The 18539-nt window shown below is 34.7% G+C and overlaps 1 protein-coding gene across 1 annotated transcript in view; it reads right to left on the bottom strand.

Annotated features, from left to right (window-relative positions):
* mthfd1b (methylenetetrahydrofolate dehydrogenase (NADP+ dependent) 1b) overlaps positions 1–18539 on the bottom strand; it is a 50172-nt gene that overhangs the window by 6290 nt on the left and 25343 nt on the right. The window contains 16 exon segments of the mRNA XM_042742836.1: positions 135–176; positions 304–443; positions 994–1105; positions 1308–1376; positions 1465–1576; positions 2171–2279; positions 3756–3858; positions 3999–4073; positions 6731–6838; positions 6920–6966; positions 7180–7316; positions 7451–7624; positions 7940–8037; positions 10790–10917; positions 11956–12067; positions 13794–13930. Of these exon segments, the coding sequence (XP_042598770.1) occupies positions 135–176; positions 304–443; positions 994–1105; positions 1308–1376; positions 1465–1576; positions 2171–2279; positions 3756–3858; positions 3999–4073; positions 6731–6838; positions 6920–6966; positions 7180–7316; positions 7451–7624; positions 7940–8037; positions 10790–10917; positions 11956–12067; positions 13794–13930 (1703 nt within the window).

Here is an 18539-nt window from a genome sequence, read left to right as displayed (position 1 = left end):
CTTCATTTACACATTTGGTAATACTGGTGAAAAAGTTTTAGAGCTACTAATTTTTAACCTATCACATCACTAGACTACATTATCTATAAAAATCACAGACTAGCAAGAAAAACCATTGAACAGTCTTAGAGTACCTCTTCAATATATTCTTTTGCCAGAGGCGTGCCTGCGGTGACCTACAGAAAAGATGCGATGAAATGCACATTTATTAACTCCCCTTACAAATTTATATTTTTAAGTGGAAGAAAATGACAATCTACATGAAAAAGTAAATAAATTACTGTGCTGTATTCTCAGACTCACCGTTGGACCACCTCCATGCATCTTAAGTGCTCGAACTGTGGCAACCAAGACCACAACATGAGGCTTGAGACCAGAGTTGCGACACTTGATATTGAAAAATTTCTCCATTCCAATATCCGCTCCAAAACCTGCTTCAGTGACTGGCAGAAAACAACAATAAACCCTTTAGGAATTCATACTGATGGGATCCAAGACAACCAAACAATTACATTTTTGCATAATTTTGTACCCTGTCTCTACCAGATGTGAGTCACTGACAGTAAACAGATACCTTGGTAAATTTCTGACTTGTGTTTGCACTGGTTCCAACATCAGGACAAATGGATTTAAAAAATTGGCTTTGGTGCATCCCGTGCAGACAGCATAAAAATGATGCAACATGGACACACATGGTGTAAGAAACAACTCAAGCATGTGTATATACTGCATAATATATACTGAAGTCTGTAAACAGTATACTGATTTAGAGTCAAGTGGGTTTTTATTTGCATCTTTTTTTTTTATAAAAAAATAAATAAACCAATGATATAATTAAGAAAATCAATAAACAAATAATTACCCAAACCAAAACACATAAAAAAAAACAGAAAAAAAAAATTTTTAAACTAAATTGTTACCTTTTTAGTTACAAAGTTCGTAAATTGTACTGGAGCTTCACACAAAAAGGTGGCTTTGATTTGTTTAACTTACCCACAAATCCCTGAGGTCCAACTAGTTTCAGAGCAATTTTATCTGCCAAGATTGAAGAGTTTCCATGTGCAATGTTTGCAAAAGGTCCAGCATGAACAAACACAGGGTTTCCCTAAACAATTGTTCATACAAAGACTTAAGACAAACCTCTAAAACACCAGAGAAAAAAGTAACAAGAAAACAGCTGGGAAACTGATTTAAGCAACTGGTGGAGTTGGGCATGAATAAGGAATAATTATTTATGAAAGCCTATATAGTTCTAGGTGATTTGCAAATTAACTTGAATATACACAACACAGGACAATTCCTCTCACCTCAAGTGTCTGCATGAGGTTTGGCTTGATGGCATCTCGCATGAGTACTGTCAGAGCTCCACACACTCCCTAAGACATAAACATTACAGAATCAACACAGGATGAACACCTAGACATATTCATTTGAGATAAAATGAGACATATGACAGCAGCACACCAAATCTTCGGTGGTGACTGGCTGACCACTGCGACTGGTGGCCACCACCATTTTTGCGAGTCTCTCCTTCATGTCAGCCAGACTGGTGGTAACAAAAAAAACCATCAACTAACTCACTACATACATTTAAATAAAACTCCTCCTAAAAAAAAAGAAAAAAAAAAAGAAAGAATTTGCGGGGCATTGCCTTCTAACACAATAAGATCAAATGCTTTGGTTTCCTTGTCATTACAACTTGCAACAGAGTAGCAAGGTAAAAGATTCCTAACAGTTCAATGATAACAGACTGATAACATCTGATACTGCACTGTACTGCAGAAAGACAAGACATTTTCCCATGGCTCACATGGGAAAGAAATAAATGTTAACTTGTAACTCCTGAGATATTGAAAAGTTAATAAGTGCTTTGAACAAGAACACAAAAACATTTCTTCTTCTGCATATGTTAATCAGGTGGACATCTTTGGCCATTGCAGTGTCTTGTGGCATGAGTGCCGTGTCTGGCTAGACAAACATAACATCTGAACAAACAATATTTTTGCATGAAGTACTTTACTCCTAACAACAACAAAAAAGCTGTTTTAATGGCCTGAATCATTAGAAGCTACAACCATCTTTGGCATTCTAAATGTTATGCAGTTTATTTTTGGACAGGCTTTATAAAATTAAATAATCAAGTCTCTTGAGTCTACTTATTCATCAGTACGTAGAGCATTTAGTAATATGTGTGATGCTCACAGTTCTGGTAAATCCCTTCTCAGTTGGAGATTGACCAATGGTGATTTTTCTCAAAAAACGATCATTTGTGTCCAGCACTATAAAAAAAAAAAAAAAGGGAAGATAATTTATATTTCATCCAGATGGGTATATACTGTACAAATGTATAATTTCCAGTAACATCAAAACAAATAGCAATCTACACAAATGTTCTAGCATTAAAGGGGTCATATGATGATGATTATTTTGTGTATTTGGTGCAATGAAATGTGTTTATTCTGTTTAAGGTTCAAAAAACACATTTTCCACATACTATACAATTACAGTTTCTCCTGTATGCCCCGCCTTTCTGAAACGCGTCATTTTTTTTTTAACAAAGCTCATCGTTCTGAAAAGCAAGGTGTGCTCTGATTGGCCAGCTATGGAGTGCTTTGTGATTGGCCGAATGCCTCAAGCGTGTGACGGAAATGTTACGCCCCTTACCATACTGTGATGCGTATCCCGGTCAGAACACAGGTGTGACAAGACAAAAACAATAAAACCCATTACAAAAGAGCCATTTGTTGCATCCAGTGGGGACATAATTATGGATTATAATGACTTATGATGATACTGTGTTTTTACGTGTTGCGTTGCATCGCGCAGGCGTTAACATAAAACCATGTCTGCATTTGTGATCTGAGAAACGTCAAACAAGAATGTACAAGTATACCTCTGTAAATAAATACAATTTAAATTCACGTCTCGCACACTTCAATGCACTTTGAAGGGAACATATACTTTCGCTTTGAACTGGAATCATGGCGGAATATCCTGTGATGATGTCCTGCTTAATACACTTAATAGAAGAAATGTCTGAAGCCATGAGAGAAATATACAAAATGTGCAGAGCAGGGGGGCGTGAGGACTGGAATTCGCTGCTCTTTACTGCTCAAAACTTGCGTTTGAATCGTCAGTGGCAAATCCTTAGATATGTAAACGTACTTACAGACTGTGAGTCAGAACATAACATTGTAGTCTTCTCTCCCAGGATCAGGAAACAGTACTCCATAAAATGTGCTGCACACATCTGAATATTTGGGATTTGAATTGGAACAGTGATGTAAATACAACTTAACCACTGATTTCTAGTTGTGTCCTATTTTGGAAGGCCAAACAAAGTATTTTCGCTTTCACAATGAAACAGCATCTCCACGACAGGCTCCAGCGGCAACAGTGAGAATCAAAGGTTACGCCTTTTTTTGAGTGAACATTTGGGTGGTGTTATGCAAATCTTCCCACATTATGACGTAGACATGTGGGGGCATGTTTAAATGATGCGTTTTATGAGGGTGTGGATGAGTCTTAACTTTAATAAAGAATATCTCTTTGGGTTTGAGACTTTAGTTTTTGCAACTTTAGGGATCTGATCTATCCACAAACAGATTGTAACACTCCAAAGAGAAAGGAAAACTTGAAATTGCATCGTATGACCCCTTTAAAGATGCACTCAGCTTTCATTTAATTTTTAATTTTCAGATCATTCATCCCTATAGTATAAGAACAATGAAACAACAATACACATTCTATCACACCTCGCTGCCAAGTTATGGACTCAGGGTCAATATCCAGCCTGACAAAGCGTGTGATCTCCTCTTCTGTTAACATGCTGGGGTCCGTTTTCTTTATACCTAGTTTCTATCAGTACAAGGAACATCAAAAATATAAAGTTACAGAAAGCATGACAATGCAAGAGCAGAAATAATGTAAATCTTAGAGAGGAGTATATAAAAAAAATTACAAAAACAAACAAACAAACAAACAAACATTATTCTTACTTCAAGTCTGCTGATCTGAACTGGGGAAAACTTCCTCTGACCTTCAGTCAAGGGTACCAACCGATTAAATAGAGCCTAGTGTAGTGATAGAATGATATTAAGCTGTTGATATGGACTTTCACTGCAGGAAAGCAATTCTTAAAATGTGATGCAGATAATATAATAATTTACACTGGTGCAGGGGCACAATTAAATTGCTCATCTTCTCAGCATTAAGCCATCTTTACACTTTGATCTCCACACATGGTTCACATTTAATGTCTTGTATAAAAGCAACATAAGAAGAATGCCCATGATAAAGAAACATGGGGATAATGAATTTTGCCATAGTGTTTGTTTTTGCATTTAGCAAAACAGTGAGTCTGATAATGGACTAAAAGGGGAATAAAACTTTTCAGGCAACACTGGTCATACATTCAACTGAGGACAAAAACATATAGTCCAAAGGAATAATTCATTTTGAAAAAATTTTCCCAATTCAAATACTGTATATATATATATATATATATATAAAAAAAAAATTATATAGGCCTAAATATATTTTATATATATATATATATATATATATATATATATATATATATATATATATATATATATATATATATATATATATATCAAAAATTATATAGGCCTAAATACTTGCTGATTTTGCCTTGAAAGTACATGCAATATGTGATAACTGGGCTACTTAAGGTAACCTACCCACAGTAACTGTTCAGAATGTATGTAGGTTACAGTAAGCACTGCCTTTTTTAATTACTAAAACAGCTGGTAATAGTGCGCATGTTAAGATGAAATCTACAATCACCAAAAAAGTTGGGACATTTTGTAAAATGCAATACAAACAAGAATCTGTGATATGTTAATTCTCTTTAACCCCTTTTAAACTGACACAACTACAAAGAAAATGATTTCCAATGTTTCCACTGAAAAAGACATTTTGATTGCTACTGTACAACACACTCCAAAAAAAAGAGGCAAAATATAAGTGAAAAGATTAAAGAATATCCCAGTTAAACTGTTTTAAAGCATTACACAATAAGCAGGTGAACTGGTATTAGATAAGGGGAACATTAAAAAAACCATTCAAACCATTCAAAAATAACATCTCTTTTAGTTTTCTTTTATCGTCTTCTATACATAATAATGTGATATTCAGGGAATCTGGAGAAATCTTAGCCTGTATAGAGTAAGGAAACCTCTATTTAATGTGTATAACCTTCAAGCTCTCATATGGCGGTGCATGAGAAACCATCAAGCTACTGTGGCAAATATAGCCAAATGGGATCGAGAATATTTTGTCGCATAACACAACCCGATACTTTATGATGAAATGCAACTGGATTCTCTTAAGCAGGGAGAAGCCATACATCTATTCTATGCAGAGATGCTACTGAGTTCTCTGGGTCCAAGCACAACAGGTGTAAAAGCCAACTTGCCAGGTGTCACATCCTGTATGTGCAACAAAAAAGTTTTGTTGTATTGTTTTTCTACCTTATTCAATATCATAAAAAGAAAGATATTAAATCAAACACATACTTACACACTGAAAAAAAAAATAATTTGGAGTTTTACAGCTGTATTTTTTTTTTGTTTTCCAGAAAAAAAAAAAAAAAAAAGTAGTATCAAGTCTCTTACTTGTTCTGCTGTTTCAGTTAGGCAAAATATTAAAGTAATTTCACTGATTCTTGAGACATGGGACAAAACATGTCCAGCAATTGTAACTGCTGTTAGGTTTAAAAATGAAATTTTTTCAATTGTAAAATGTTTTGGGAGATTAATAATAGAATGTATAACACAATTATCCTTTTCAATTTAATTTTATCATTATTATATCAAATCTATGACACTTATTGTCTTCTCACTACATCTAAAACAGTGTGTCCACAGAGAAGGGTTCAATCATTCATATGCTATAAAATGGATACAAACGTTTTTTAATGATGAAAAAGAGTTTGTTTTTTCAAAAGCAACACTTAATATCTAATTTCAAAGCAAGGTTGCTTTTCAGTGACGTGCATTTTTCATAAGGTTTCAAAGTTGGTCCCCACTTTGTCAACACTGTCAGACATTCATTAAAATGTAAAAAAAAATAATAAAAAAAAAAAAAAAAAAAAAAAAATATATAAATATATATATATATATATATATATATATATATATATATATATATATATATATATATATATATATATATTTTTTTTTTTTTTTTAAATATCAGGGTATATCGGGGCAGCTGTCACTCTAAATGACCCCTTTGCCACATACCACCTTTGCAGAGTACATCAATGTAAGTTTCCGGTTCCCTGATTACCTCTAAATCACCATCACCTGCTTTCAAATGGAGCGGCATTTAATATACAGAGCCGTAGATCACTGACAAGCTACGCAATATTGCGTTCATTATCGCAGATGAATCACATTCGATAATGAACGCGATATTGCGTAGCTTGTAAGTGAACTATGGCTCTGTCTATTAAATGCCGACCAGCTTTAAGCAGGTGATGGCGATTTAGCGGTAATCAGGGAACCAGCTTTACTGATGAAATGCACATGACAATCGCCCAGCCCTAATACATATACACAATTTATATGATTAGTTAATGTTTTGTCTAATTAAGTAAATGCTATTAGCTGACAGCCTTAATAATCTTTGAACAAAAATTCATCCCTGCTCACATCAGAATGCGATATCAGTGATCCAATAAATGAATAAAGACAGACAATACCTTATCAGACTGGGTGGCTTCATGGAACATACGAGCATCAATTGCAGCAGCTACCAGGTTATTGGCTGCTGTGATGGCATGAATGTCACCAGTCAGATGGAGATTGAACTGAGAAGAGAAGACAATCACTAAATACATGTTTTTATACAGCTTTATTAATCAAACAAAAATCTGATGAAAAAAGAATACCTCTTCCATGGGAATAACTTGTGAGTAGCCCCCACCAGCAGCACCACCTATAGATAAGAGATAAGGTAGTAACTTAATTTAAAATATTAGTAAACAAACAAAAAAAGAGAAAAAAAAAGATCACAATTGTACTTCCTTTGCAAAAGTTTAGTAAACAAAACTTGATATACCTAACCATTTTTCACATTGTTTGATAAAACATCACTTTAGAGGTAACCAATCATGTATGGTATTACTGTTGTCTTATCAGCATTACTTACCTTTGATGCCAAAAGTTGGACCTTGTGATGGTTGGCGAACACATGCAAACGCATTAAGTTTCAGATGAGCCCCAAGTGCTTGAACCAACCCTATTGTAGTTGTACTCTTTCCTTCACCCAGAGGAGTCGGAGTGATTCTACATTAAACAAAATTTTACTTCTTAGCACAAGTATCAATAGCTTACAAGGTGTTAATTTTTATTTTTATCTATACGAAAAAGAACACTTGATGGAGGGAGAAAAAGAGATACAAGGAGGGGAAAAAAAATACCCAGTAACAACCACATATTTGCCATCAGGTTGAGCCTGCAGTCGATCAATTGTTTTCAGTTGGACTTTGGCTTTGGTCCTGCCATAGAGCTCAACCTCATCCGAGAAAAGACCAACTTCCTTAGCAAGGCATTCAATGGGTTTAGGTACACAGGAGCGAGAGATAGTGACATCACTGTATAATGAAAAATGAACAAACAAGCTATTACAATGGCAAAAACTTAAATTATACTATTGAAACAGCTGTTTACTTCAAGGAATTGTTCACAACTGAAATCCATGCCAAAAATAATCAGAAAGTAGTGCATACAACTTATGTACTCTGAGTCTTCTGAGGTCATGCAACTGATTTGTCGGAGGAGCTATTATATGGTTTTAGAATGCTTATTTTAGTTTTTTTGAGGCTTGACAGTGCATGGTGACTATCATCAGATGTCATCACACGTTTTCGTCGTTTACATAGCTAAAAAAGAAAAAAAATGCATCTAACCTTGGAACAGGCCGTTGCAGGTTGAGTTTGGTGTAATTTATATTCCACTTCCCAGGTTCTTGTGCTTGAAGGAAATGCTTGGCACTCAGAACTGTGTTCTGAGAAATGAAAAGCAAACATTGAATTGCCTAGGAATTGCTCATTTAAAATATTTCAGATTATCAAGTGTAAAATCTCCTGAAAACTCAATTTAATAATGAATGGTTCAGGTGATAGCACCTTCCAGGAATTGAACACATTGCTTTTGCTTTGCCAGTCCAATTTTTGGACCACTAAGTATCTGCCAATAGTTTTATATACTGCATTCCGGAAGTATTCTGACACTGAGTTTTTGTGCTTTTGCCTTTATACACCACTACAATGGATTTGAAATAAAACAATCAAGATGTGATTGCAGACTTTTAGGTTTATTTTAAGAGGTTCCACAAAAATTACATTTAACATTTAGGAGTTACAGCCATTTTAAGCAAAGTACTTACATTTTCAGGGGCTCAATAGCATTTTGACAAAGTGACTATTGTAAATATAAGCACAATTTCAATACTTGGATGAAAATCCTTTGCAGTCAATGACTGCCTGTAGTCTGGAGCCCATGGACATCACCAAATTCTGAGTTTCCTCCCTGGAGATGCTTTGCCAGGTCTTCACTGCAGCCACCTTGAGTTGCTGCTTGTTTGTGGGTCTTTCAGACCTTCAGTCTTGTCTTCAGTAACTGAAAATCATGCTCTATTGGATTGAGATCAGGTGACTGACTTGGCCATTGAAGAATATTCCAGTTCATTATCCATCTGCACTGTGAAGCTGCGTCCTATAAGTTTTGTAGCATTTGGCTGAATGTGAGCAGAGAGAGTATACATGTAGGCTTAAAGACCTCAGAATTCATCTGGCTACTTCTGTCAGCGGTTACATCTATAAACTCCAGTGAGCCCGTTCCATTGGCAGCCATATATGCCCATGTCATAACACCGCTCCACCATGTTTGACACTTGATGTGGTGTGCTTTGGATTGTGAGCACAGCATGAGCATACCTTTCTTTCTTCATACTTTCCTCTTCCCATCAGTTTGGTAAAAGTTAATCTTGGTTTCATCAGTCCAAAGAATCTTATTCCAGAACATGGGAGGCTTTTTTAGACGTTTTCTGGCAAAGAGTAATTTTGCTTCCCTGTTCTTGAATGTTACCAGTGCTTTGCACCTTGTTTTAACCCTCTGTATTTACATTCATGAAGGCGTCTCTTGATTGTAGATTTTGAATATGATCTGCCTACCTCCTCCAGGGTATTCTTGATTTCTGTTGATATTATGAAGGGGTTTTTCTTTACCAGGGATTCTCCTTGGACTTCATATTGGTAGCACCAGTCAAACAGCTTTCAAATGCCAATTTGATACCTAATATCAACTTCAATCATTCAATCATCTTTTATCTGCCTAATTTGTCTTGAAGTAGCAAGGGAATGGACAGCACCTGGTCAAGTAACCCCTTCTTAGTCAACTGTCCAAATACTATTGAACTCCTGAAAATGGAGACAGTTTTTATAAAATGGCTGTAACTCCTAAATGGTAAATGTCATATTTTTGTGGATCCTCAAAATAAATCTAAAAGTCTGCACTTCAATCACATTTTTCTTTTGTCTTATTTCAAATCCATTGTAGTGGTGTATTAAAGGCAAAAGCACAAAAATTCTGTCAGTGTCTGAATACTTCCGGACCTGACTGTATATATACGTATAGTACACACTACACAGCATAAATTAGTATACTCCCTTTTAAACCTATATATTTAGGGTTTTAAAATGACACAATGTTGTAATAAACAGCAATATATTATTTTTCTAAATATACGCCATAAAAGGATTTACATGGCTTATACCATGTTACAAAAATGAGCACAGAAGAAATGAAGCATAAGTATCAATAGCTCTGGGCAGACCTTTGTTGTTTTGTTACGGTCCACGCAGGAAGACATTATGGAAGGAAAAAATAAATAAAATAATGAAAAAATAAAATAAATAAATCAGGAAGCTGTTTTTCCTTTGCCAAGGGCCATATTGATGAGGAAACCATACTCTATCCATATGAAAATGTATGAGTGCTGAAGTTGTGGGGGACATTGCAATGGCATCATTCACAGATGTGCTGCAAAATCTTGAAAGCAAAAGTTTATCTTCTCATCACACCTTTGGTTTCTTAAGCAAGTCAACGACCCTAAATACACATCCCTGTTTGTCACTTGTCCTCATCCCTATTGAGGACCTGTGGGTGAATCTGAAGAGAAATGCTGAGCAGCACTTAAAGAGGTCATCCTCCAGGAACAGAACTTGTACACTCAATGCCAGGTAAGCTTGGAGTCCATCTTCAACACTACAATCTTAGAATGTGTGGTGAATGGTCTATACTTATTTTTGAAACACATGATGTGAATAAGTATTTACGTAATATTTTTTGATTTTGTCATCTTTCCATGCATTTTAATGGTATTTTAGAAGTAGAAATACATCTTTAGGTTTAGGGCTAGTTTCCTGTACTTTATGCATGTACTGTATTAATAAAACAAAACAAAAATATTATTTTCATAATAAATGCATATCATAATCCATTTATCAAGGCTTTTCCACACATTTTCTTTAATGTCAAATGCTGATACATTTTAGGGTAAGTCACTTTCCTCTGGCCTTCATCAGAATTTAGTTTAGTAAATATAGATATATGTGCTGGCTTAGACATGCTAGGTACAGAGTAAAATGTAAATTAAAGGGAAAAAAATAATCAAGTATAAAGAGTAATAATTACAATAAACAAAACCAAAACAACAATAACAAGTGTCACTTCCATTAGAAACAGGAATAATGTACCTGCATGAGCATGGCTACAGTCATTGGACCGACTCCTCCAGGTACAGGTGTAATAAATGCAGCCTTATCTTTAGCAGAGTCATAGTGAACGTCTCCAACAATTCTCTTCCCACTTGGCCTGCTGCTGTCTGAGATAAAATTTAAAAACAAAAATAACAACTTTATTCAACAATTCATCTCCTCTGTGTCTCTCCAAATCAGCGTAGCGCCATTTGGGCAAATCTGAGCAGTATGCAGGCGGCGTACGCTATTCTGTGTCAGCTGCGCTGTGCTAATGCACTGTTTTCTTTCAAACCAAAGCATAAATACACATAAAAAACGTATCCTTGTGGTGCAGCTGATACAGAAGAGCGTACACCGCCTGCGTACAGCTCAGATTTGTCAATATGGCGCAACGCTGATTTGGAGAAACACAGAGGAGATCAATTACAAAAATAAATCTTTTATCTTCATAAAGTCTTCGTGTACAAAAAGTATTCTTGTCGATTCATAACGTTACAGTTGAATAACTGATGGCAGATGGACTATTCTGACGATGCCAAAATTGTCATTTTGGGGTGGGGTAACCCTTTAAGCACATTGTGTTTAGTCCGCATGTTCACAGCAACTTGCCTGAATAACAAATTGTCTGGTGTAACGTCAGAGACATCTAGATGTTACTCTATTGGCCCCTTGAATATTGAGTTTTTTTCCATCAGACAGACATGAGATTAAGTTCAATCTGTGCTTGCATAAATTATGTTTCTGGTCTTAGGTTGGAAGCCTGCTGCTTGACCTGGTGTGTCATGTAGAGGATACGTATAGCCATATGTATAGTTCTACGCATTAAATGAATCATGTTACTATTTTAAACAGATGTCAAGATATGTAAGATATTTTAAAGGTGTATGTTTTTGAGAAAATGCCCTCTTAAGATTTTAAATCAACTTTCAAGTTGTGCAATATCTTTCATATAATCTTATGTTCATTTGTAAAAAAAAATATATATATATATTTTTCTTGTGTATGCTATTTAATCCTTCATATCATTGTGTATACCATACCAAAAGCCCTGTATTCGTTCTCCACATGCATTTTGCAGTATTAACATAAAATGTTTTTAAAAATAACAATCTTTGTAAATTAAGTTGAAAACATGGCATACTCCTACTGGAAAACCTACATACCTGCGATGGTGTTGATACCACAGTCAATGACAATAGCACCATCCTTCAGCCACTCTCCGCGAACCATCTCTGGTTTACCAATCCCAGTCACCAAAATGTCTGCCTTTCCCACCTACAACACAAATCAGGGCTCTGAACCAGTTCAAGGAATGAAAACGAAAACAAACAAAATTTTGACAGGAACAGAAACTAAATCAAATTTTATAGTTCTGAACAGAATCAAAAATTTGAAATGGCCAATAACTGGTTAACAACGTTATTTTATCGTTCCATTTAATATTTTAAAATTTGCTGTCAACCAATCAGGAATTCAAGTAGTAGGCTATGGCCTGCAAATGAGCTGACGCATCCAGCGAGTGAAATGCCCGCCTGTGCTCAGCTGTGAACTCATCATAGGTAAGTCGCAGTGGTAATGCACCGGTGATAGAGTTTATCCGAGGATAGTGTAAGATGGATTCAACAGATCATACGCACCTGCAGTGCTTCTGTGAATGGAGAAAACAGAATAAAATGATAGGCTTACATAAAAAGGAACATATAGGCATATATACGCTAAATATATTTCACTTAAATCATTGACAAATTAACAAAACAAAAGAAAAAAAATGTGCTGAGTTTCGGTTCATTGACGCAATCCAAAGTTCTCAGAAAGGAAAACTAGACTAAAGAAAACTAAAAATCATTTTCTATTTTAACTGTTTTAAACTCATTTTAAATAAGTACATTTTTAAATCATTTTAAATGTTTTAAAATTGCTTGTTTTTTTTGTTTTTTTTATTATGTTTCTTCATGATTATTTTACTTTGAATTACCATTTGAATTACCATTGTATACGAAATGTGCTATATAAAACTTGCCTTGCCTAGACAGCAGAAAGTATTTTTATATTTTTTTATTTTACAAAAGCTTTACAGTTTTATTTATTTTACAGTTTATTTTGCAAAACTTTTGGCTAATATCTTGGTTGCATATCGTGCCGGTGCCTCACACACACACAGACACAACATATTTTTGCGACATTGCAGACGTGACGTGAGCCTAGTCTACGCAACTTTTTTTTTTTTTTTTTTTACTCTCAAAACACAATCTTATAGGCTACAAGTAGCATTTTTTAACAATGCAGCTAACATTTTTAATATTAAAAATACTTTAATGTCTTTGTAGTGTTAATAGACTTTTTTTTTAGTAGCCTACATTTGGCCAAAATCTAGAAAAGATGATGCTGTATTGGCCATGACTAAGCACAGCAGGTTAAGATACCAGATTTTATTTTTATTTTTGAGTAAAGAAAACACTTGTACTTCATTATTATTATTATTATTATTATTATTATTATTAGCCTATTATAGGCAAAGAAATTTGTTTGTAAAAAATAACGTTATTAACTGGTATTTCTTCTTCTCAAATCAGTTTCGGAATGGCAATAAGACAGAGGAACGCAGGAACAGAAGTGTTAAAATATTGATTCTGCTCAGAGTAAACCGACACTAATACAGTACAGTCCACAACAATTTTTTTTGTAGCACCTATCAGCCACTGAGTAGCAAGCATCAGTAGCACCATCTCACCATCTCATCTCACAAGTTTCATGTCTCTAAGCCTTACAGTTTAGGCTTTGTAATTTTTTGTAGAGAATAAAAATAATAAGTTATAGTCACAAACAACAACTATCTGACAGTTAATGTTATTTAATAATTTTCATATTAAGTATCCTTAAATGTGGACAGTGTGTTTACATATTGAATTTGTGATTTTTGATTAACTAAAAAAATTATTTTCCTTTCAAGTTTACATATTTTGCAGAAAATTTGTGTAAACAATGCTTGAAAACTCTGTACCTCAGAGGCCAAGTCTGCAGTCTTTGAATGACAGGTCAGTACAGTTGCATGATTCCAAAGGAGAAGGTCATGCATTGGTGCACCAACAATCTTACTGCGGCCAATTACCACAGCCCTTTTTCCTGCCAGTGACACACCTAAACACAAGACATTGTGCAAATACAAATCATGAATAATCACCATCTGAAATAGATAATATAAATAACTGTTATAATTAATTTAAGGTAGACCAATGGTTCCCACCAAAAAAAAAAAAAAAAATTAAATAAAATATTTGATAATACCCGATATGTAATTTTGGAACACAAAACAAGATGTTTTAATGCCTGGACAAAAACAGCTGAAACAATTATAAAGTAAATGGGGTGTAACAGTTTCAAGTTGCAAAAAGACAATAAGGGTAGTGTAACTTTAATCCATACAAATCTTTGAATGTTATTGACTGGTTCTTACATTTGTTTTGGATTTGTATACACGAGCTGACCATTCAAAGTGATAGTATCTCTTCAAAGAACAGGGAGATGTATGTCCGACTCCGTAGGGAAACTGTGACTCTTGAACCTAGGCCCTCTGCCTCTACCCTCATCGGGGGAAAAACAAACTACCAGCCTAGTTTATGGTGTCTTCTTCTAAAAGTCATCTTTGACAATTCCTAATCCAGCATTAAGGTGGTCACACACTGGACGAGAAGCACAGTGATTTCACTAAATTGTGATGCCACAACAATAAAAGCATTGTTCATAAGTTTTTGCATGGACCTAACTACAGGCTTGGGCACATGTTTTCAAACCCTGGGTCCAAAATGGGTTGTCAGGATGATTTAAAGAAAATGTATTTGTAAGTTACATTAAAAAAATAAGAAAATGTATTTTCCTAAAAATAAAATACAATCATTTATATATGAAAGGAATAAATATGCTAAATATATCTGACTTAACAGATTTAAAACAGATGTGAGGTGCGGCACTCCGCAAACAAGTTCACGGAAAGGAAAGAGAACAGAGATAACAGAACGCACATTCGGTTTGTTTGCTTTATTTTACAAAAGCATGAATGTTCTTTTATTGAGTTTGCAAAAATAAAAGTAAACACTGCGTTTTCATATGAGAGGCGTAAGACATTTCAAACTTTACTCTCGCACACTATCAAAAGTTTGATAGTGTGTGTGAAAGCTTTGATAGTGTTTGAGAGACATTAAAGTAGTATATGTGAGAAGTGTGTGCGAGAGTAAAGTTTGAAATGTGTCTTGAACGACCTCTCACAGTTTTGAATTAGGTCTTACTCTTATCTGTATAACCAAAAATGATGCATTCAGCAGTTCGATAGCGCAAGCGCCTCACACACACAGACGCAAAGACAAAGACACAGACACAAACAGACTGTGATGCCAAGTTTGAATGGCTGTCTATTATCGAAATAAAATACAGACAACCAAACATATAAAAGTTCTGGTCAATTTAAATTAGAGGTCTACCGACAGTGGATTTTGCTGATACCGATAGCAAGGTTGGTCCACACTGGCCGATACCTATTAATTAACCGATAGTTTTTAAAATGGATACTGAACAAAAACTAAAATAGTGCTTTATATATAAAAAAAAAATACAATAAAAAAAAACCGTGCTGAATCATACAAGTAGTAGTAGTAATAATAATAAAAGTAACAATAATAATAGTAATGGTAAATGTTGAAATTACCACACTCTAACAGGAAACAATACTTACACAGCTTTCATTAATCTTAAGGTTACAAATAGACTCTTATTTTAAAGTATTACCACTGTCATGCTTAAAGATGCACATCTTTTAATATATACACAAAGGCCGTAGCATCACAAACAATTATACCAGCACAATGTATACCTCTCACACTTTAACTGCTTCTATACTTGAACACTTAATGATTATCTAATCAAAATAACATGGTTTATTTAATCACCAGATGGACACAAGTTTTCACACGCACTCCAGTTTGAAGTTTAGTGTTTAAAAAACGGGTCTAAAACGGTTTATTTAATCACCAGATGGACACAAGTTTACTTCATGAATGAACAATGAGGCATAGATAAGTTTGAAGTTTAGTGTTTAAAAAACGGAGCAAACGGAAAGAGTGATCTATATTATAGCTCTATAAATGAAGCATACAGACTTTATTAAAGCCACAGAAAGAGAAGTTTCGATGAAAATGCTCAATATACAATTCAATATGTAAATTAACAACAATTTATAATGTCTAAACCAAAAGAAAAAATGTGTGGAAGCTGCTAAATCATTTAGAGAAGGACTTAGTAAGTAGGAAAGGGTGTGCTATTTTGACAAACCTAAAGTTGATACAGGGCTTAACGCAAAGGCATTTTTTTTCTACTACTTTCCCTACAAATATTTTCACTGGTCCTCCCACAAGAAAATAAAATAGATGCCGTTATCATTATTTTTGACCCATGTTATCTTTTATTCTAATAAATAAACTTAAATAAATACATTTTACAAATCTCATTTCATTACCACAGTAAAAACATCTAGCCTAACAAATATAAATTTCAAACATTATTAAAGGCAATTTAACAATCAGTAAATAAGAACAAATGAACAAATTACAAGCAATACCACAATTTACATTTACATTTAGTCATTAAGCAGACGCTTTTATCCAAAGCGACTTAAAAATGAGGACAATGGAATAATATACAAGTGCTATAACAAGTCTCAGTTAGCTTAACACAGTACACGTAGTAAAGGTTTTTTCAATTATATAATAAAAAGAAAATAGATAGAACAGAAAAAGAATAGAGCAAGCTAGTGTTAGAGGTATTTTTTTGCTTTTGTTAATTGTATAGTAAATAAAAAGAAAACAAATAGAATATAAAAAGACTAGAAAAGCTAGTGTTTTATTTTTAAGAATAGAATTAGAATAGAGACTGCTAGAGTTAGAGAGTCAAATAAAGATGGAAGAGACGTGTTATTAGCCAATTCGTGAAGATGGCTAACGACTCAGCTGCTCAGATTAAGTTGTGCAGATCATTCCACTAGGAAGGGAACATTTAATTTAAAAGTCTCAATCAAGCGATGTTCACTTGCAGAATGCAAGCTTCTAGAGGGCGCATAAGTCTGAAGTAATGAATTTAGGTAAAGTGGTGCAGAGCCAGTGGTGGTTTTGTAGGCAAACATTACTGCCTTGAATTTTACACAAGCAGCTATTGGTAGCCAGTGCATATTGATAAACAGAGTGTGACATGCATTATTTTTGGCTCAGTAAAAATTAATCGTGCAGCGGCATTCTGGATTAATTTTAAAGGTTTGATAGAACTGGCTGGAAGACCTGCCAAGAGAGCATTGCAATAGTCCAGCCTGGACAGAACAAGAGCTTGAACAAGGAGTTGTGAAGCATGTTCCGCAAAGAAAAGTCCTGATCTTCTTGATGTTGAATAAAGCAAATCTGCAGGACCGGGCAGTTTTAGCAATGTGGTCTGAGAAAGTTAGCTGATCATCAATCATAACTCTAAGGTTTCTGGCTGTTTTTGAAGGAGTTATGGTTGATGAGCCTAACTGGATGATGAAACTGTGATGAAACGATGGGTTTGATGGAACCACAATCAGTTCTGTCTTGGCAAGGTTCAGTTGAAGGTGATGGTCCTTCATCCAGGAAGAAATGTTGCAACTGAATAAATAGAACAAAGTTGCAAATAAAACGAAGCTGTTTAAAGACAAACAGCAGACGGAACTGAATGATTCAAGCAAGCGGCACTTATGGAACAGCAACGGTAGTGTTTCCTTTGTTACTGCTATGCTTATCAACAACTGCTTTAAAATGCATTATAGAGAGGCAAGATGAAAAGAAAATGCCATGTAAACTTTTCTGAAAACAGGCCGTACCCATCAGAGATCCATTCATATAAAACCTCACCCCCAATTCAATATTTCAAATTTTATTTCAATATTTTGTGCATTGTGAACAGTGATCCTGCTCTGCCTGCTACAGCATTTTTTCCTCTTTGCATCTGCCTTCAGTGTCTCTGGACTCCATTAACAGCCGTTTACCCACTTCCTAATATTTCCACACAGATATATATATATATATATATAGTCTTTCACGTCTTGCTTGAATGCTTTAAAATCACTTGAATTATCAAATTAGCAAGGCTTAGAAACAGGTGAAAATTATAAACTTTTGTGATACAGCAGTGGCATGACAAATTCGTCAACTGTCCCAAGGATCTTTCATGTTGGCCCCGGGCAATGAGGCAGTCCATATTGTCAAGCCCTGTAATAGGTGGTAGATAGATCATGGACCGATGACTACTTTTTTCGCTAAGCCCATACACAAGTTAAATTCGGTTCAATGGCATTGTTTACGTTCAGTGCGGTCCAGTGGTCGAATTGTAAAAATATTTCGAGGGGATGGTGTGGTCAGTGTCTTTTTGGCGGGGTGGGGCTTGGATTTGGGTTGTTTCCTGTAGCTAATTTTACACAATGATTACAAATTTGTGTAATTTTTAAAAAGGTTTTTATTTAATTTATAAGCTTTTTCCTTCTGGTGGAATTTTGATCAATATTTTGCTAAATGTGTTTTTGTACTGGTGCTGGCAACTTGTCTGGCTTAGGCTTGTCATGGATAAATAATGTTGACAATAAAAATGCAAGTAGGTGGCAGCCATTCCATGTTTTAATAAATGATTTATTGAATCATTCAAATCAAACGATTCATTCAAAATTGCTGATTCAATTGAATAAAAAAGATCTGTAAAG

The sequence above is a fragment of the Cyprinus carpio genome, chromosome B17 (genome assembly GCF_018340385.1).
Source record: "Cyprinus carpio isolate SPL01 chromosome B17, ASM1834038v1, whole genome shotgun sequence".
NCBI classification, from domain to species: domain Eukaryota; kingdom Metazoa; phylum Chordata; class Actinopteri; order Cypriniformes; family Cyprinidae; genus Cyprinus; species Cyprinus carpio.
This window is presented reverse-complemented; position numbering and strand designations above follow the sequence as displayed.